Source organism: Manis javanica, chromosome 13, assembly GCF_040802235.1.
Source record: "Manis javanica isolate MJ-LG chromosome 13, MJ_LKY, whole genome shotgun sequence".
In the NCBI taxonomy this organism is placed as follows: Eukaryota; Metazoa; Chordata; class Mammalia; order Pholidota; family Manidae; genus Manis; species Manis javanica.
The window spans coordinates 41,614,539-41,636,664 of NC_133168.1; the positions used below are offsets into that span (position 1 = coordinate 41,614,539).

General features: G+C 37.0%; 1 protein-coding gene across 7 annotated transcripts in view; it reads right to left on the bottom strand.

Moving 5' to 3' along the window:
* TBC1D32 (TBC1 domain family member 32) overlaps positions 1 to 21,918 on the bottom strand; it is a 207,353-nt gene extending 185,435 nt beyond the window's left edge. For 2 of the 7 annotated variants that reach the window (XM_036993536.2, XM_036993559.2), the window contains exons 1-4: positions 21,436 to 21,746; positions 21,096 to 21,251; positions 9,754 to 9,915; positions 3,217 to 3,394 (exon numbers count right to left, since the gene is read on the bottom strand). In XM_036993536.2, coding sequence (XP_036849431.2) covers positions 3,217 to 3,394; positions 9,754 to 9,915; positions 21,096 to 21,250 — 495 coding nt within the window. In that variant the 5' untranslated portion in view covers position 21,251; positions 21,436 to 21,746. Of the gene's footprint in view, positions 1 to 3,216; positions 3,413 to 9,753; positions 9,916 to 11,820; positions 11,922 to 21,095; positions 21,252 to 21,430 lie in introns of those variants that run through there. The other 5 variants (XR_005054532.2, XM_036993532.2, XM_036993541.2 and 2 more) reach the window with 5 other exon arrangements.
* Positions 21,919 to 22,126: the final 208 nt, after the last annotated feature.

A 22,126-nucleotide genomic window follows, 5' to 3' on the forward strand; every position in this document is an offset into this window, starting at 1 on the left:
GCTGATAGCCTGATGGGGTTTCCCTTATAAGTAATCTTTCTTCCTCTATCTGGATGCTTTCAGTACTCTCTCCTTATCATTAATCCTTGTTATTTTAATTATTATATGTCTTGGTGTTGTCTTCCTGGGGTTCCTTTTGTTAGGAGCTCTCTTTGCTTCCATGACCTGTGTCTATTTCCTTCCCCAGATTGGGTAAGTTTTCAAACAATTACTTCCTCAAAGAGATTTTTATCCTTTTGTCTCTCTCTTCTCTTTATGGTAGCTCTATTATGCAAATATTGTATCATTTGGATTGGTCATACAACTCTCTTTACCAATTCTTTCATTCCCAGAGATTATTTTTTCTCTCCGTTCCTCAGCTTCATTGTCTTCCTGTTCTCCAATTTCCATCTCACTGATCGTCTCCTCTACTTGCAGCTATTATTCATTCCCCTCACTGTGTATTTCATTCCAGTTACTGTGTTCTTCAGCTCTGAGTGACTCTTTTTCAGCTCTTGTATGTCTTTGTTGAAGTCATCCCTGATGTCATCAACACTTTTCCACAGATCAATAAGCATATTTGACTTTCACTTTGAAATCTCTATCAAGAAGATTGGTGATTTCCATTTCATTTAGCCCTATCTAGTGTGCTATCCTGTACTTTTGTTTGGAACATACTCCTCTGGCTCTTTGTTTTTGTCAGGGTTTCTGAGCTTTTTCCTATGTATTAGATGAATTTGCTATACTTCCTGGTCTAGAGAGTAATGACTTTATGAAGAAGGTGTCTTGTGGTGCCTAGAAGCTCAAAACTCTCCCCTCCAGTACATGGTTCTTCTTTGCAGTACAGCACCAGTTGCTGTTGGTGGGCAATGGCAGGGCTGCCTTTCTTTCAATCTGTCAACAGTGGTTTACCTCAGTCTGGTGAGGCTGGCAATATGCCTCAGCAGGCCTTTTAAGATCAGACAGTGGCTTCTGCTGGACTCTTTGTGGGCAGGGCCACCCTCTAATTGCCCTGCAACTTCAGCAAGGCTGCTGGGTTAACAGGTTGGGTGGGTGGGTGGTAGCACACCAAGTTGCACAGTGGCAGGGTGCAGGGCCATGCAGTGGTAGAGAATCACAGGGTGGAAGGGTGCATGGGCTCACAGAGGCTGAGCTACAAATGGTGGGAGGTCACGTGGGTGGGGGGGGTGAGTCACTTTGGGGCAGTGCTTTGTTGCTGCAGCAAGTTATGTGGGTGCCCCGTAGAGGCAGCAAGGCATGCAGCACTGGGGTTGGCCACCCATGCAGAAGAAGCTGTTGGCGCTGGCTCCTGCAGGTGCCTCTCTAATTGGATTGAGACAGGGCCAAGAAGGCTAGGAGAGTTTCCTTCTGCCTGTCAGGCAGCAAAGTCTGAAGCTGGTGGGCCAAGTGGGCTTTCATGCCAGCAGTGTGCAGGAAAGCGCTTCGGGGATGAGCTGCCAGTGAGGGGGATGGAGCACCCAGGGCTCCCCACAGTGCCCAAATTTTTGGGCTGAGGGAGGGCTGGGGAGCTATCATCTACCTACTCTTTCTCTTGCAGAGAGAGCTCCATCCAACCCTTGGGCCTCTGACACCCCTTCCACTGCTGGCAGACCTTTCAAATACTGCCTCTGTGTTGGGTCTCAGTGGGACCAGAGGAGTGTGCCTGTCCTGCACAAGTGGCTAGAGTCTCAGCCTTCCAGAGTGTGCCAAATGTCCCTGGTGTCTAGCCCTGTTAATCACAAGAACCCGATATAGACATACCCTGTGGACATCCCAAAGTAAGCCATATAAAAACTTAAACTATTAATCCTTCTCAAGAATAAAAGCAAAATATAAACAAGAACATCTTCTGAAAGCATGGCCCCATTTCTATCAAATCTTTGAATTTCTTCAAAAATCTGTAATTTTATGAGTAGAAATAATTTAGCATTTGGGATTAACACCTCTTCTACTCAATTAGTCCTATTTAGATCTAAATACCTGTACTTCTTAGAACAAATTAACAATGCTCCATTTTTCTTTTCTCCTGTGGTTCAACTTCAATGTATACAGACTCATCATCTACTAAGTAAAAATGTATAATCTTGTGAGCCCCTAAATTCCTAAAGTTTGGTTTTTTCTGTGCCTTTTAATTCTAGAAAGTCCTTGATCTGCAGAAGCAATTCAGTAAACCTACTGCATAAGCCATCTGATTGTAAACTGAACTAAAATCTCTATAGCCCAGGGTCTTCCAAAGAGTTCATCAACAAGGAGTGATTTTTATTATGAGCTACAATATGAAGAAAATCTAGAACCTTTGGCACTTCCTCCATCATATCAGGTAATCAACCTGATTTGTAAAATTCAAAACTAAGCACAATCTCTCCTGCTAAATGAAGCAATGATAGATGAGCTGAGCTGAACAGCTTTTAAGTTCTGCTTTGACTACTTCCAAAGACATTTTTCCCATAGAAATGCAGTCTCAACTGTGACCAATATACACACTTTTTTCATGTTTTACCTAAACTCCTCAAATCCCTTTATGTTTTATGATTAGGATCTACATTATATTTATATCCCTATGTTAGAGCTAATTCAGTGAAAATGCTTCACTAAAATTATCAGGTAAGTTTCACATGAAGGTCAGACAAAACTCCATCTGACCTGAAAGTCTGTGTGTGGAAATTCATGGTGCATGCCTAGGCTCCAGTCTACCCAGCTTCCTTTTTCTTCTATTAGAACTAATATAGCCACTGGCCTATCTTTCTCTTAGCTCTGCTCTAGCCAAATGACAAGATTCTAATAACATGGAAACAGAAAATGTAAAATGTCAAATCTCCTGACATCAAAAAAGAGCTGGCTGTTTTAAAACTAACAAATCACAGCAACTTTCATGTCCTAAAAATGAATAAGGTTAATGTCTTATCTCCATATCTCATTTGTAATGTAGCTGAACATTAATAAATAAGAATTTGAAATCTGTTTAACTAAAAGTTAAACAGATTTGTTTCAAGTCTTAATTTTATTTTCCAAAACAGAGTAGCTTACTCACATCATAAGAATTGTCTAAGATTATAATATAATCATTCACTGAATATATAATTCTAGCACCATGGATTAAATCTTTAACATTAGGTCATTGTATTATTTATTTTTCTTCTGAAATCTTAAAACTAGAAAGCAGAAAAAAATCTGAATAATAAAGATTGAACTTAGTGATTATTAAACATCATTTCAGTGCAAAATTAAACAACACACCTGATTCAAAGATGAATCACTATCAGAGCAATTGTCTGTGCAGTAACTACTGCTTTTCTCCTTTTGGATTTTTTTCTGTGTCTCCTGAATTCGTGTCTCATCCTCTTCAAACTTGTTAATCATAGATTCTACCACTACCATCATGGTGTTCTTCAGGGAATGCATCATTTCTTTGTATCTTTAAATTCAAAGCAGCCTTAGTAAGAGAAAGACTATTAGCACAAATTAGAACATTCAACTAAATTAAACCATCCTATTATTTTTTCTGTAAAGTCCCTTAAAGAACATAATTCTAAAGAGAAAAAAAATCTAAGTCAGTTTTTCTTAAAGAGCAAATGACACAACAAAACTTATATGACAAGAATAAAAATTAATAGGGAATCCAAAATGTGTAACTTCCCAGGTTTCTTCATCTGGTTATGTGGTACAATGTAGTAAAATTAACAGAATATAAGGCAAGATGTTCCAAATGGCATGGATGCCAGTAATAAGCAACAGTCAACTGTTAACATCATACTCCCAAAACACAGCTTATTTTATATGTCACATTTATTCCTTGTTTTATCTTTCTCTATCCTCCTTCCTTTCTCTTCTCTCCTGCGTTCACTTTATATCTGTAGGTACTTGTAGCCACAACTGAGACCTAATTTAGAGTTAAGATATCAGGGGGGTCCTTTCAAACAGAGGCTAGAAAACCCACTGCAGGGATTATTAAGAAAGGGATTCCTGAAATTGGTATGTGTTTGAACTGGATAATTTTTAAGATCCCTTTCAGCTCTACTGGTCTAAACATCTCAAAAAGACCTTGTAATAAATTTCTTCATTTATTAAGTCCAAACACTTAAGCACTACTAGTATTATACTCATATCCCCAAAATCTCTAGAAATAGCACTTTAGAGCTAGATGCAATCATAAAAATAATATAATCTAGCCCTTTATTTTACAACTGAGTAATATGCAACCTGGACAATTGAAATTTCTGTTTTTAAAGCAAAAATGCATAAAGATTTAAATAAACCTAGTGAATAAAGTACTAAACTTAGAATCAGAAAATCTTGATTAAAATCCTCACTACTTTACCTACCAGCTCTGTCATTAAGTCTCGTTTTCCTCATATAAAATGATATAAAAACAATCTAGCTGACCTATTTCACATGTCTGTAACAAGAAATATATTACAATATATATGTAAAAGCTTCTTGTAAATATAAAGTATGATACATATATTTATTATTTATCATGATTATAATGGAAATGCATTAGGAAATAAGCAAAGAAACTTTCCTTTATATTTCTAACTAATGGACCACTGTAACTGCATAAATGAAAAGGAAAAGGTAAGTTTCTCTCATAAAAGCAATAAATCATGCAGGGAGATTTAGACAGAAATAGACTGTAATTCTGAAGTTTAAAGGAATTTTAAAACATATTTTAAATTCTATATAATATAAACTGTATTATTAAATATATGTAATTTATATAATTTAAAATATATTCTTCCATATTTAATATTATAGATAACATATAATATGTAACTATAACTAAATTTAATATATATATTCCTACTTTTTTTTTTAAGTCTCAGAACTTATCAGAAAACACAAAAAGGTAGAAAGATGATGGGAACAGCTTAGGAACAACATAGAGGAAAAACACATACAAGTGAGAACTGCTATAAAAGTGAGAAAGAGTCTGGGAAGTTCCAAGTAAAGTAAGGGGATATAAAGAGTGGAAGAAATCCTAGGACAATCCTTAGACTAATTGGAGAAGTACATACAGTGTAAGTAAGCCCGGAGGCTCCAGCTTCCTCCTCTACCCACTCTGAGCAACAAAACACAGGGCAGCATGACAATGCCCAGTGGTAGGCGAGAGCTAGCCCTCTAAAGATGCTCCCTCCTTCCACAGTAATTGGATGACAACTGGACATAAGGCTAAACTATACTCCTAGGCTACTCTGACATTAAGGTATAGCCATGTAAACAACATAAAGTCCTGTCTCCTTAAAATTTACAATACAGTAATTTAATGAAGGAATATAAAAGTAAATCTCAGTGAGTTAGAGTAAGATTAAGGGTAATTAAAATCCATAGAAAACCTACTTCATTTAAGACATGTTTCCTCCAGACCTTTTGAAATTACTAACATGAACTCTACTGCAAGAAATATTGGTAAGTTGGCCACAGAAAAAGATAAAAAGAGTAATTTTTTTAATTAAAAATTTTTTACACCTAGAGAGCCAGACCTCAATATCAAGGGTTAAATGAACTAGAATTCAATAGTGACCACTGCAGTTTTGATAAACCAAGGGAAAATGGATATAGAATAGAATATAGACACCACTTAGAAGATCTGTGCATACTCTAAGAAGTCAAAATAAGAAAAAGCTCTAGGAGGTAATGAATAAAAACCACTACATCCATTAACAATGAAAATCTACAGAGCAAACAGTTCTACTCACACATAAAAGTAATCTGATAGATCCTAAAAATGAATTCTTCCATGTACAAACCTCTATTTTAAAAATAGGTATCAAAATGTCTAATTAGGAAAGTAATTTGTAATTATTATAGCAAAAATATGAATAGATACTTTGTTGCCACATCAGCCCTAAGTAATTTCTGAAGAATCACAAACACAAAGAAAAAAAAAAACTGAAAGGAAATACTCTATATACTTTAAAATCTTTTATCCATGGTTCATAAAATAGAAGATATTCATTAAGATATTTAAAATCTTTGTGAGGTAATCATTACTGTATTAATTTTTACACATGGATAACTATAACACAAAATAGCTTACCCAGAGATAAAAAGTTATTTCCTAACATATAAAACTTTGCTCTTAGCATTAAAATGCTTTCATTTTCTGACTAATAAAGTATTTCAGTATTCCTTTAGAAAATTTTAATACTACTACTAGAAATAGAATTCTAGGAATTATAATATTATCCAAGGATGGAGATGACTCTAGTTTTTTCCTCCAAATCAAGAAATAAGAAATCTTGACCTCCATGGCTTTTACTTAATATATATTAGTAGTTTTAACCTGCTAAATTTATTAATAGCTAACACTGTCACTTTCTTCAACAACATATTTATCTAAAGAATACAATCAGTTGTCACAAAGGAAAAGGAGTGCTGTCCAAAATTATTAAAGTTTATTTAAAAGTTAGTAAGACTTTATGCTTTAAATTACAACAGGTAATACAGCCTCATAATCCAAATCTTCTAATACTGAAAAGATAAGCTGTATTCTAAGTTTCAACACCTGCCCTCAAACTGAAATAGGAAGCAATCATGATGGTCCAGCTGGAGAGAAACCAGGTGCCAAAGGCATCTAGAAGATATTACATACATTAAAGTCCAGAGACTAGAATTAACAAAGCAAATGTCATGTGTCCAAATCATCACCACAAATTAATTTGTGTGATCCAAATTTAAAAAGTTTTATTGTACATAAAAATCATGCAAAGATTTTATTAGGATAAATATCTAGCTTCAGAAAGCAATTTTAACATTATCTAATATGCTAGCAACCCTACAAATTAGAGTATAACTAAAAGATAGAACTACATGAATGAGCATGAATTAAGGAGGTACTAGAAAACCACTTACCTCTCCTGCCTTTTATAGCCCTAAAGTATGTGTTGTGTCACATTTTACACTTGGTGGGGACAGACCTTCAATCAACAATCATATGCCAAAGGTTGGATCATAATTAAAATGAAGAACATTCAAGTAACTGAGCTTAAATATAAGACAAAAGACTCAAACCTTCTTTCATGGCAGTTACGGCTCTGTATTAAACTCTATTTTGACTGCAGGTTAGGCAGGTTGTCATGTTGCCCCACTGCTCACAAAGCCAGAATGGTTCCCTAATGTCCACGGTATCCATTCAGCTTCCTTTTAAGGCTTCCATTCTCCTGACCAAATTTCAGCCTCATGACCTCTTTAGCCAAGGCACAGTTTGCAAAGTACTAAATCAAGCAAAATCTACACTGTTCCTCATTTCCTTCAGGCAATAAACAATATACATGGAGCATTTATAAAGGGATGGAGGTCAGATATGTATAGACCACAAAATTCCTGCCCTTAGGAATCTATAGTGGATTAGAGGGAGTCAAGAATACAAGTCACGGTAAAAAGTACAACATAAAAACTTTTGCAGGGCAACATACATAGAATAGTACCCCCAAAAGGGAACTAAGAGAAAGACAGGCTCCATACTGGACTCCAATATCAAACAACTGTACCACTCTGGAAAAGTCACTTAATTTTTCTCTCTGGTCCTACAAAATGAGGGGCTTAGAATTAATTATTTCTGAGATATTTTCCAGCACTGATATCTTACAGTTCTATAGAGTTAAAATGAACTTCATAAAAACTGAGCTCCTAAATGACCACCTTACCTTTTATAGTCTTCCAAGACTACTGTCAGACTAGGTTGAATGAACCTTGTGAGAGGGTTTATTAATGTCCTCAGTATCCATCCTACCCATCTTCCATATAGTATTAGGTTGAAATACCCTCCCCAAAGTTTTTGCTGTGGATACATGGTCATCAGCTAGGTATTAAACTTTCCAATCTCCATTGTAAATAGGTATAAGCACATGACCAAGTTTCAGTCAATGGAAAGTGATTAAATAAAGAATCTTGCCCTCCACTCTCCCTACCCCTGTTCAGGTTTGAAGTCAGTTGTGAAGTTAATGTGGCTGCTTCAACTATACAGATAAAGGCGATACCAATAGGGCTAGGGCAAAATATGTACTCTGGACCTAAACTAACCTACCACCTCTTTTTATAAATAAAGTTTTACTGGAACACAGGCACATGATTTCAACTGGACAGCAACATGCAAAAACATGGTTCTAGACATGCACCTTAAACCCTTCACAAAAATTAATTCAGAATGGATTACAGACTGGATCACAGAAAATAACAGGAAAAAATCTAGACGACCTTGGGTTTGGTATAGCTTTTCAGATATGACACCAAAGGCATGATTCATTAAATGATAAGTTGGACTTCATAAAAATTAAAATTTTCTGCTCTGTGAAAGATACTGTCAAGAGAATACAAAGATAAGACACTGAATGGAAGAAAATATATGCAAAAGACATACCTGATAAAAAAAAGACTATTATCCACAATATAAAAAACTCTTAAAATAACAATAAAAGAACAAGCAAATTAAAAAATGGGTCAAAGATCTTAACATACACCTCACCAAAGAAGACATACAGATGACAAGCATATGAAAAGATGCTCTACATTAGGTCATCAGGGAAATTCAAACTAAAACAATGAGATACTATTACACACTATTAGAATGGCCAAAATCTGCAACACTGACAATACTGAATGCTGACAAGTCAGTAGAGCAACAAGAACTCCAATACATTGCTGGTACGAATGCAAAATGATATAGCTACTTTAGAAGACATTTTGGAAGTTTCTTACAAAACTAAACATACTCTTATCATATGTTAAAGCAATTGCACTCATTATTTATCTAAAGGATCTGAAAACATAAGTCTACACAAAAACATCCACACAATGTTTACAGCAACTATATTCATAATTGCCAAAACTTGGAAGCAACCAAGATGTCTGGTACATCCAGACAATGGTATATTACTCATTGCTAAAAAGGAATGAGCTATCAAACCAAGAAAAGACATGGAAGAAACTTAAATGCTTATTACTACGTGAAAGAAGCCAATCTGGAAGGGTATAAATTATGTTTCAAAATATGACATATTCTGCAAAAGGCAAAACTTTTGGAGACAGCAAAAAAATCAGTGGTTGACATGGACTGGGAGAGGAAGAGATGAACAGGCAGAGCACAAAGATCTTCTGGGCAGTGAAACTACTGTGTAGGAGACTATAATGATGAATAGATATAATCATACATTTATCCAAACCCACAGAATGTACAACACCAAGAGTAAACCTTCATGTAAAATAAACTATGGACTCTGGGTAAATATGATGTGTCAATGTAGGTTCCTCAGTTGAAACAAACACACCACTCTGGTGGGGGCTGTTGACAATGGGGGAGGCTATGCAAGTATCAGACTAGGGGACACATGGGAAAGAAACCTCTGTAACCTTCTTGCTAAATTTTGATGTGAGCCTAAGACTGCTCTAAAATTAAGTCTAAAAAAATGACAAAGTAAGGAATAAGTCACACAAATATTTACAGAAAGGGCATTCTAAAGTAGCAAAAGTAATACAACCAAATTCCTCAAGGTGGGTTTTGCTTGGCTTGTTTGAGAAAGAATAATACCAGTGTGGCTGGAGCAGTGTGAGAGGAAATGTAACAAGAAATGAGGCAGGAGAGGGAGCAGATGATACAGTGGGCCTTGCAGGCTATAGAAGAAACTCTGGATTTTACTCTGAATGAGATAAGAAGTCTTCAATGTTGAATGGCAGTATCTGACTCATTGTTTTAAAGACTCATTCACATGAGTTGGGGTGCTTTCAAGGAGACCTTCTTAGAGAAAAGTTACTTAAAGGTATTGTGGGAATACTCACTCTTTAGATGCCTGAGTTCTTTTAGTGACATGCTGTACAACTGTGTCATAGCCAGGTTCCTCACCCTGATTTTTATCAGATGTCCATTTATCCATTTCTTCTTCAATCATAGACCCCAAAGTGTCACAAATATGCTGTCTGAGATATTTCACAAATTCATAGCTGAAATAAATATTTAAAAAACAAATGCTGTAAATATCATGAGTTCACTTATCAACCCTATGCAGAAAAAAAAGTCAGCACAGGCCCTATGTTAGGTGTGCATATATTACCTAGAATCTTCACAACAATTTCAGGATAGATACTTCCCCCATTTTACAGATGGCCAATCTCTAATTAGTGAACAAAGTCATTTCTTCCAGCGAGCCCTTCTACTCTCTGGATAAGAGTAACCCAAGTCTTCAAATTCTCATACAGCAATTCACTTTATATTGATTCTTTTACCATCTGAATTCATGGCAGCACCCCATAAAATCTAGAAGTAATGATGTTCTTCTATAATGGTGCCCCAGGTGAGAAAATTATTTTTGCTATTGGCTGGGAGAAATACTCTGAAAAATTAAGAACTGTGTTGCATTTTTATAAATCTGGTAGTGTTGGTGCCATCCACTTGTTCTTATGAAATCTGTATCTAATCCAAAACACTGATAACTGCAGATTTTTTAATCAACCCACTGCATCATTTTTATAAATTATTCTGGAGATGTACTAATCTCATTTTGTATAAAAGAAAAAGCCCTGACTAATCCAACACGTGATAAGCAAGAATCCAAGTAACTTCTCTTAAAAGTAGGGCTGTTTCAGGGTAGCACAGAGAAGGCAAATAATGACTCTGTGGCATCTTACTACATTGATGGACAGTGACTGAAATAGGGTATGGGGTGAGGGGGAGGGGGTTTCGATCACATAGGTGAATGTACTAACCACATTGTTTTTCATGTGAAACCTTCATAAGAGTATATATCAATAATAACTTAATAAAACAGTTTTAAAAAAGTAAAAGCCCTGAATGCCAAAAATGACTTTCAAAAAGTCCTATACTTATTCCAGAGATTGCAAACTCAGATGTTACAGGGAGAAGACAAGTACCATCTGAATTCATGGAAGCACCCCATAAAATCTAGAAGTAGCCAACCATGTGTAAGAGAGAGAAGGATAGAGGTGGTAGTAAACTAAAAGGACATGCCTCAGCTAAGTGGTAGAGCTTTTATATGGCTCTAGCCACTTCTTGCTACTTAAGAATATAAGCCTGGTGTTAATCTTTCAATTTTTTAAGAAAAGCCAGAAAACTTTTTCTTTTCTATGTGCTATCTTCCGATTTTTAAATGCTGTATTTTTTTTTTAAACTAAGCCAAAGAAACCCATTCATAGACCAAATATGGCTTGCAGGACACTAGTTTGACCTTTCAATACCTTTTCACCCTAAGCATTACACAACCCTGACCATTAATGATACTGGTAAATTTCCTCCATGTTTAAAATTTCTATTTAAGAAATACAAAACTTTCCTTTAAAAAAAGTATTCTTAATAACTTATTTTAGAAGATCCTCAGTAGACTTTAAGTCACCTTGGCTACAATTATGGTCCTTTCCTTTCAAATTTAATTTTAGCAGACTCTTCTGTATTAACATTTCCATACTTAACACATTCTAATAGTGCTGGAAAGACCAAGACTATAGACTTACAGAATAATATGTCTTTGTCATTGACTACAATAAATACAACTTTGGTTTATTTCTATTTTAATTGGTCTATTATTTATTGTTCATTTAAAAATTTTCTAATAATTGTGTTATAGTTAAAGGATATGATCTATACAAGAAATAAATAGGTTTATAATTGTTTTATTTTTAGAAATCTATGAATATATCTGTTTCAGGTTTAAGTTCTAAACCTTACACTGATCAATCTTACAATCCTACACAAAATACCTGACCATACTAAATTTCACTTTCCCTCTACTTAATGGTGATAATCTAATCCAAAAACTGTTGCTTTATCATACAGTATTTTCTTGTACTTTGACACTTTTCTCACCAAATATACCAAATATATATTTGACTAACCTTATTTTAGTGAGGAAAAAAAATTTGGTTTCAATGGTACTATTACCAAATGAATGCAATCTATCTTTTTCCAAACATGTCTAAAAGAGGGACATTAAAACCTAAAAGAGAAAAAAAGATGGCAGTGTGAGAAGTGAGGCAGAAATATTCCAAAACCACATAAAATATGAAAATACAGCAAATACAACTATTCCTAAAAGAGTGACCAGAAATAAGATTGCACCAGCCAAGATTACATCTGTGAAAAGAGAACATCTCATGAAAAAGGGTGAAGTAATAAAACCATGACCCAGCGGGAACCAAGCACTCCCCCTACCCCAGCTCACTGACAGGAGCAAGAGAATCAGAGCCAGAGAGGTAGTAGAAGCCAAGGAGTGCCAAATACCCAGCCCTAGAAATCTACTCCAGGAGCACAGACCCACACCGCATGGTGCTTTGGAGATTAGAGGGGCTGAAAACCAACATCAGAGACTAAGACTGCAAACAGGTTCCCACAACCAGCTGCCCTGGGACAAAAGAAAGGTGGGTGCTTTGAAAGACTTCCCAATAGTGGGAGTGCTGCTAAGGGGGCAAGTATTCAAGAGAAGGAACAGGTGTACAAAATCATCCTGGCACAGTCAGCCCAGCAGGTTGGGAACTTTCACGAGCTTCAGGCGCTCCATAACTGACTGGCAACGCAGCCCTGAAGCGCCTCACCATGAGAAGCAGCCTGCCACATCTTCCTCCACACTGGTACCTGTGTGAAAACCTGTGGCCCTCACAAATCGTTTCAGACCAGCTGGAGAGCAGCCCTGACTACACCAACTACATGGCGTAACAGTGGCTTCTTCCTGCATGCGGCTCACTGGCCCTGACAGTGGAGGCAAGCACAGCAGCCAGGAGGCAGGTAAGGGCTTTGTACTCCTAACAGACACTGGCACCACTCACCTACGAGCCCTGCCATCGCTCCAGGCCAGCCAGAGGGCAGCCCAGTCCATGGCTGCTTAGGGCCTTAATGCAAAACCTGCTCCCTGCGCACTGTTCAATGGTCCTGACAGCTGAGACAGGTACAGAGGCCGGGAAGCAGGAAAGGGCTTTCTCCTATTGGCAGAAACCCATGCTGCTCGCCTGCAAGCCCCCCAGAATTGCTCCAGGTCAGCCAGAGGGCAGCCCCACCCACGGCAGCTTAGGGGATTAACCGAGAGGCTACTCCCTGCAGGGCCCACTGCCCATGACAGCAGAGGCACAGGCACTGCAGATGGGAATAAGGAAAGGGCTCACTCTTTACGGTAGGCACCAGCACTGCTTGCCAGTGACCACTGCAATTGCTCCAGGTACTGGATAGTTCCAAAGGGCAAGCTTCTGAGCACTAGAGGGTGACACCTACACAAACCTAATATTTCTCAGTATACAATAGGATTATGAAAGGCAGAACCTTGTTCAATCCAAAATTCCTCAAACACCAGAAAGAGGGCTCAGTGAGACAAAAATAATCAATCTTCCTGAAAAAGAATTTAAAATGAAAGTTATAAGCATCCTAATGGAGCTACAGAAAAATATTCAAGAACAAAGGAATAAATTTCGAAGGAAAACAGACACCTTAGAAAATATAGTTGCTGAAATGAAACATACAATGGAGGGATTTAGAAGCAGATTAGATGAGGTACAGGAGATGGTAAATTTAATAGAAATTAGAGACAAGGATTACAAAGAAGCTGAAGCACAGAGAGAAAAAAGGATCTCTAGGAATGAAAAAATATTAAAAGAACTTTGTGACCCAGTAATCAAGACAATTTGGTACTGGCACAAGAACAGAGCCACAGACCAGTGTAACAGAATAGAGACTCCAGACATTAACCCAAACATATATGGCCAATTAATATATGATAAAGGTGCCATGGACATACAATGGGGAAACGACAGTCTCTTCAACAGATGGTGCAGGAAAAACTGGACAGCTACATGTAAGAGAATGAAACTGGATCACTGTCTAACTGCATACACAAAAGTAAACTCCAAATGGATCAAAGACCTGAATATAAGTCATGAAATCATAAAACTCTTAGACAAAAACTTAAGCAAAAATCTCATGGACATAAACATGAGTGACTTCTTCATGAACATATCTCCCTGGGCAAGGGAAAGAAAGGCAAAAATGAACAAGTGGGACTATATCAAGCTAAAAAGCTTCTGTACAGCAAAGGACACCATCAATAGAACAAAAAGGTATCCTACAGTATGGGAGAACATATTCATAAATGACAGATCCAATAAAGGATTGACATCCAAAATATATAAAGAGCTCACACACCTCAACAATTAAAAAGCAAATAATCCAATTAAAAAATGGGCAGAAGAGCTGAATAGACAGTTCTCTAAAGAAGAAATCCAGATGGCCAACAGGCACATGAAAAGATGCTCCACATTACTAATCATCAGCGAAATGCAAATTAAAACCACAATGAGATATTACCTCACACCAGTAAGGATCACCACCATCCAAAAAACAAATAACAACAAATGCCGGCAGGGTTGCAGAGAAAGGGGAACCCTCCTACACTGCTGGTGGGAATGTAAACTAGTTCAACCATTGTGGAAAGCAGTATGGAGGTTCCTCAAAATGCTCAAAATAGAAATACCATTTGACCCAGGAATTCCACTTCTAGGAATTTACCCTAAGAATGCAGCAGCCCAGTTTGAAAAAGACAGATGCACCCATATGTTTATCGCTGCACTGTTTACAATAGCCAGGATATGGAAGCAACCTAAATGTCCATCAGTAGATGAATGGATAAAGAAGATGTGGTACATATACACAATGGAATATTATGCAGCCATAAGAAAAAAACAGATCCTACCATTCACAACAACATGGATGGACCTAGAGGGTATTATGCTCAGTGAAATAAGCCAGGCGGAGAAAGACAAGTACCAAATGATTTCACTCATATGTGGAGTATAAGAACAAAAGAAAACTGAAGGAACAAAACAGCAGCAGAATCACAGAACCCAAGAATGGACTAACAGTTACCAAAGGGAAAGGGACTGGGGAGGATGGGTGGGAAGGGAGGGATAAGGGTGGGGTAAAAGAAAGAGGGCATGACAATTAGCATGTATAGTGTGTGGGGGGTACAGGGAGGGCTGTGCAACACAGAGAAGACAAGTAGTCATTTTATAGCATCTTAATATGCAGATGGACAGTGATTGTGAAAGCGTATGTGAGGGGGACTTGGTGAGGGGAGGAGCCTAGTAGGTAGTGTTCTTCATGTAATTGTAGATTAATGGTACCAAAAAAATAAATAAATAATAAATAAAAAAAGAACTGTGTGACCAATCCAAACAGAACAATATTCACATTATAGCGATACCAGAAGAAAGAGAGAGAAAAAAAGGGATAGAAAGTGACTTTGAGAAGTAATTGCTGAAAAATTCCCCAGTCTTGGGAAGGAAATAGTCTCTCAGACCATGGAAGCCCACAGATATCCCAACACAAGGCACCAAAGGAAGACAACACCAAGACATACAATAATTAAAACGGCAAAGATCAAAGACTAGGACAGAGTATTAAAAGCAGCCAGAGAGAGAAAAAAAATCACCTACAAAGGAAAACCCATGAGACTATTATCAGACTTCTCAGCAGAAACCTTATAAGCCAGAAGGGAATGACATGATATATTCAATGCAATGAAACAGAAGGGCCTCTAACCAAGAATACTCTACCAGGCAAGATTACCATTTAAATCTGAAGGAGGCATTAAACAATTCCCAAATAAGTAAAAGTTGAGGGAATTCACCTCCCACAAACCATCTCTACAATGTATTTTAAAGGGCCTGCTCTAGATGGAAGTACTCCTAAGACTAAATAGCTGTCACCAGAGGAAATAAAACCACAGTAAAGGAAGCAGAACAATTAAATTACTAGCCAAATGCAAAATTAAATCAGCTACCCACAAGTCAGTCAAGGGATACACAAAGAGGACAGAATATGACACTTAACATATAAACAGTGGAGGAGGAAGAAAAAGAAAGGGAAAAAAGAATCTTCAAATTGTGTTTATAATAGCACATTAAGTGAGTTAAGGTAGACTGTTTGATAGCAAAGAAGCTGCCATTGAACCTTTGGTAACAATGAATCCAAAGCCTGCAATGGCAGTAAGTACATTTCTATTGATAATCACCCTAAATGTAAATGGACTGAATGCACCAATTAAAGACAGAGAGTAACAGAATGGATAAAAAGGGAAGACCCATCTCTATGCTGCCTACAACAGACTCACTTCAAACCCAAAAACATACACAGACTAAAAGTGAATGGATGGAAAAAGATACTTCATGCAAACAACAGGGAGAAAAAAACAGGAGTTGTAATACATGTATCAAATAAAATAGACTTCAAAACAAAGAAAGTCACAAGAGACAAAGAAGGACATTATATAATGATAAAGGGGTCAGCCCAACAAGAGGATATAATCATTATAAATAACTATGCAACCAACATAGGGGCACCCAAATATGTGCAACAATACTAACAGAATAAAGGGGGAAATAGAAGGCAATGATTCATTTTAGGAGACTTCAACACACTACTCACTCCAAAGGACAGATCAATCAGACAGAAAATTAGTAAGGAGACAGAAGCACTGAGCAATACATTAGAAGAGATGGAACTAACAGACATCTACAGAACATTCCACCCAAAAGCAGGAGGATATACATTCTTCTCAGGTGCGCATGGAACATTTTCCAGAGTAGATCACAGATCACATTCTAGGCCACAAAAAGAGCCTCAGCAAATTCAAAAAGATTGAAATTGTACCAACAAACTTATCAGATCACAAAGGTATGAAACTAGAAATAAATTGTACAAAGAAAACAAAAAGGCTTACAGACACATGCAGGCTTAACAACATGCTCCTAAGTAATCAATGGATCAATAACCAAATTAAAACAGAGATCAAACAAAATATGAAGATAAATGAAGAAAACAGCTCAATGCCAGAACTTCTGTGGGATGCAGTGAAGGCAGTTATAAAAGGAAAGTATACAGCAATTCAGGCCTATTTAAAGAAGGAAGAACAATCCCAAATGAACAGTCCAAATTCACAATTATTGAAACTGGAATAAGAAGAACAAATATGGCCCAAAGTCAGAAGAAGGAGGGACACAATAAAGATCAGAGAAGAAATAAATAAAATTCAGAAGAATAAAACAATAGAAAGAATTAATAAAACCAAGAGCTGGTACTTTGAGAAAATAAACAAAATAGATAAACCCCTAGCCAGACTTATCAAGAAAAAAAGAGAATCTACACACACAAATAGAATCAGAAGTGAGAAAGGAAAAATCACTACGGACACCACAGAAATGAAAAGAATTATTAGATAATACTAGAAAAATTATATGCTAACAAACTGGATAATCTAGAAGAAATGGATAACTTTCTATAAAAAATAACCTTCCAAGACTGACCCAGGAAAAAACAGGAAATCTGAACACACCAATTACCAGCAATGAAATTGAATCAATAATCAAAAACGACCCAAGAACAAAACTCCTGGATCATTTGCCTTCACCACTGAAGTTTATCAAACATTTAGAGAAGACCTTATACCTATCCTCCTTAAAGTTTTCCAAAAAGTAGTTGAGGGAATACTTTCAACTCATTCTATGAAGCCAGCATTACTCTAAAACCAAAACCAGGCAAAGACACCACAAAAAAAAAATTAAAAACCAATACTGCTGATGATCATAGATGCAAAAATACTGAACAAAATATTTTCAAACCGAATTCAAAAATACATCAGATAGATAATACATCATGACCAAGTGGAATTCATCCCAGGGATGCAAGGATGGATTTGAAAATCCTTCATCATCATCCACTACATCAAAAAAAAGCACAAAAATTACATGATCATCTCCATAGATGCTGAAAAAGCATTTGACAAAATTCAACATCCATTCATGATAAAAACTGTAAACAAAATGGGGATAGAGGGCAAGGACCTCAACATAATAGGCCATATACAACAAACCCACAGCTATCATCTATTTAACAGTGAAAAGCTAACAGTTTTCCTCTAAGACAGGGAACATGACAAGAATGCCCACTCTCCCCACTTTTATTTAACACAGTTCTGGAGTTCGTAGCCAGAGCAATCAGACAACACAAAGAAATAAAAGGTATACAGATTGGTAAGGAAGAAGTTAAATTGTCACTGTTCGCAGATGACATGATATTGTACATAAAAAAACCCTAAAGAATCCACTCCAAAACTATTAGAACTAATATCTGAATTCAGCAAAGGTGCAGGATACAAAATTAATACACAGAAATCTGTTGCATTCCTATATATTAACGATGAACTAAAAAAAAATCAGGAAAACAATTCCATTCACAATTGCATCAAAAAGAATAAATACCTAGGAATAAACCTAACCAAGGAGGTGAAAGACATATGTCCTGAAAACCATAAGATACTCATGACAGAAATTAAAGAAGACACCAATAAGTGGAAATACATTCCATGCTCATGGATAGAAAGAATTAATATTGTCAAAATGGCCATCCTACCTAAAGCAATATACAGATTCAATGCAATCCCTATCAAAATACTGACAGCATTTTTCAATGAACTAGAACATAGTTCTAAAATTCATATGGAACCACAGAAGACCCCAAATAGCCAAAGCAATCCTGAGAAGGAAAAATAAAGCTGGAAGGATTACGCTCCCCAACTTCAAGCTCTACTACAAAGCCACAGTAATCAAGACAATTTGGTACTGGCATAAGAACAGACCCATAGATCAATGGAACAGAAGAGAGAGCCCAGATATAAACCAACACATATATGGCTGATTAATATATGATAAAGGGGCTATGGACATACAATGGGGAAACGACAGGCTCTTCCACAACTGGTGTTGGCAAAATTGGACTGCTACATGTAAGAGAATAAAACTGTACACAAAAGTAAACTCAAAATCGATCAAACACCTGAATGTAAGTCATGAAACCATAAAACTCTCAGAAGAAAACATAGGCAAAACTCTCTTATCATAAACATGAGCTACTTTTTCATGAACATATTTCCTCGGGCAAGGGAAACAAAAGCACAAATAAACTAGGGGGACTACATCAAACTAAAAAGCTTCTGTACAGCAAAGGACACCATCAGTATACCAAAGAGGCGGCCTACAGTATGGGAGAATATATTCATAAATGACACATCCAATAAAGGATTGACATCCAAAATACATAAAAGCTCACATGCCTCAACACCCAAAAATCATTTTAAAATGCCACAGCAATATTTATAGGCAAATATATAGCTTGAAATGTTTACCTTTTTTAAAAAAGAAGAAAAGCTGAAAATTAATTAACTGAACCATTCATTACAGAAGTTTTAAAACTTTCCCAGGTAGGAAAACAATGAGCAAAAGTTAAAGAACCATAATATAAACACATAAAAGAAATCATAACCAATAGCTGGCTCTTTGATAATAAAATATATAAACTTACAGCAAAGAAAAACAAGAACAAAAAAGGGAGGCACAAATACACAAAAATAAAAAGTCAGATATAAACTACTAATACTGGTAATATTAAAAAGGTAACAAGATAACAATGAAACACTTCATACAAATAAATTTGAAAACTAAGTGAAATGAGCAAATGCCCAGAATATGATCCTAGCAAAAACTAACACAGTAATATATAAATTACTTGAAATAACTATTTACTGGGATTCTGGGAATTCACTGTTTTTAGTTATAGTGAAAGGAATCCCTTTAAAAAACAGAACTCTTCTTAAAAGAATGTGAATAATTTACAATTGAAGTTATTGTGTTACCTGGAGAAGAAATGGAAAATTGTGATATTTTGGGTGTGGCGATAGAAACATAGAGGCAGAAGTTTTGGAAAATAAGTAAAGAATAAATACATAAATTCATCATGTGGGTAAATAAACAAAAAGATGAACCTCCAACCTATGAATTATTTTAACAACAAATGAGCTGTTTAAGTAATGAAGTAAAAACCAGAAATGAAATCCCAAACTTAATGCTTCATGTGGGTTTGTATGTGGTTAATTGGCAATACATGAGTTTAAAAACACTGTTGATCAAACCTTAATTTGAGATAGTTGCAATCATTCTATAGCTAACCAATGAAAGCTAGTCTCTAGGATCTCCAAAATAATATTAATCATTCAATAATAGCTTTTAGTAGTGGACTTAATGAAGAAATAAATAAGAATAATGGAAACTTTTAAAAAAATGGATAACCATAAATACTAATGACATCAGAAACTCTGTATTAACAAGAATTGCTCCCACACTTCTGAAAACTCCCTTGAGAATCCAGGGAAAACTATAAATACTCCCCCGTTAAAACTGCAAGTGAAGCAAACTTTGGCATATAAAATTAAAGGGCTCCAGAACCCCCTGATGCCTACATATCAATAGCATAGGAGTTCCTGGTAAGTAGAACTTGAAAGTACTCTTAAGGGTCAATAAAGGTAACATAAGAAAAATTTGAAATGTAATCTCTGTAGGACCAAAATGAAATGTAAACACTGAATTAAAAATACTACTACTAATAACAACGAATTGAGGCACCCAGAGTGTATTTTTCAATAGTGACTTAATGTAATTTACATGGACCAAACCAAAGGAAAAACACAGGTCTCTAAAGAAATACATCCTTTTATGATTTATCTCAAATGGTACCTCTCTAACCAAATTTTCCATCTCTTCTCTTCCCAAACCCAGAATACTCTACACCTCTTCTATGTATCTTATATTCCTGACACTTATAAATGACATTTGGGCATGTGCCTTATTTTTTATAGGGGCTTAAGCTATTCCATAAGAATTTAATTTCACTTCAGTATTCCTGCAGTGCTCAGAATGGGTATTTGGTGCAGCCATAAAATAATCAGATTAGCAAAGAAATAGAAATCCTGGGAACTCATTGGTTTTAGACATACTGATAAGAATCCCTTTAAAAACAGAACTGCTCTTAAAAGAATATGAATTTACAGTTGAGGTTACTGTGTTGCCTGGAGAAGAAATGGAGAGTTGGGATATGTTGGTGTGGCGATAAACACAGAGGGGCAGGGGTTTGGGAAAATAAGAATAAATACATAAATTCGTAATTTGGGTAAATAAAAGAAAAACTGAACCTCCAAACGGGGCATTATTTTTACAACAAATGAGCATTCTTTCTCTAACTGCACTTTGACCTTTTACAGAGCAGCTGGTTTGTTTGCTTAAGATATCAAAAGCAATTTTACTTGTGAAAATTTTCATCAGTTTCCTCCAGATGTAAGAGGATCTCCTCAGCGCACTCCAGGGAGGGAGCACCCGTGATTTTCTCCTTCACGCTCTGGAACAACTGCCTCAGCATCGCCTGCAGCATCACCTCGTCCTCGCCGGAGAAACGGGCCATCCTGTATCAGAATCAAACGCTCACGTCCATTACTCCGGCTCTGAGCAAAAGCCGCGCACTGCGCACGCGCAACCCTACCCAGCCCCCGGCTCTGCTCAGCGCCGTCCCCCCGGAAGACCGCGGCCAGCGCCTGGAGGTGTGTGCTCGGCTGCCCGCGCGAGGTCCAGGAAAACAAGTCACCTTACTTTGGGAAAGCAGAGGTCCCGACCCACTCGGTACTACGTCGCTGGTGGCCTTCAGTTCCAACAGCGCTTTAACTGGCCCGGACAGAAGCCGGAAGGCTCTGGCGGTGGCTGGGCGGTGGGACGTCAGCGCCGCGAGGACGTCAGCACGTTGACGTGTGCTCGCAGGTGGGACGGGGCACTACAAGACCTGCCCCAGCGCTCCGGGGAAAGCTCAGGTGCGCTCACCCTTCAAAGCCTCGGTGTTGTAGTGGGGAGCAAAGGAGTACGAAAGAAAAGAGTCAATAAAAGTAAAATAATAGAGGCGAAACTGTAAGCAGCCTGATAAGGTTTAATTGCGTGAATGGTGTCGAAATGCTGCAGCGATGTGTACCCCTGACTGCTGACATCTATTGACTTCCTATTCCTTACCAAGCACCTTACTAGGAACTGATGAGAAGAACTGATGAGAACCCCGTCATAATCTAACAGAGAGAAAGAAATCAACAATTACAACATAGTGCAATTAAGTATTACACTAAAGAGATGCGCCAGGTAGGTGCTAAGAAAACCCAGAATCACCTCTTAACCCAATAGAAGAGTCAAGGAAATAGAGTGTAGCATATTATGGTGCTTAGGGTTAGAGGAGGTGAGGAGGCTGAAGAAGTAGATGGGCTGCATCGAAAAGGATCAGATTTGGCACATTTAAGGTATA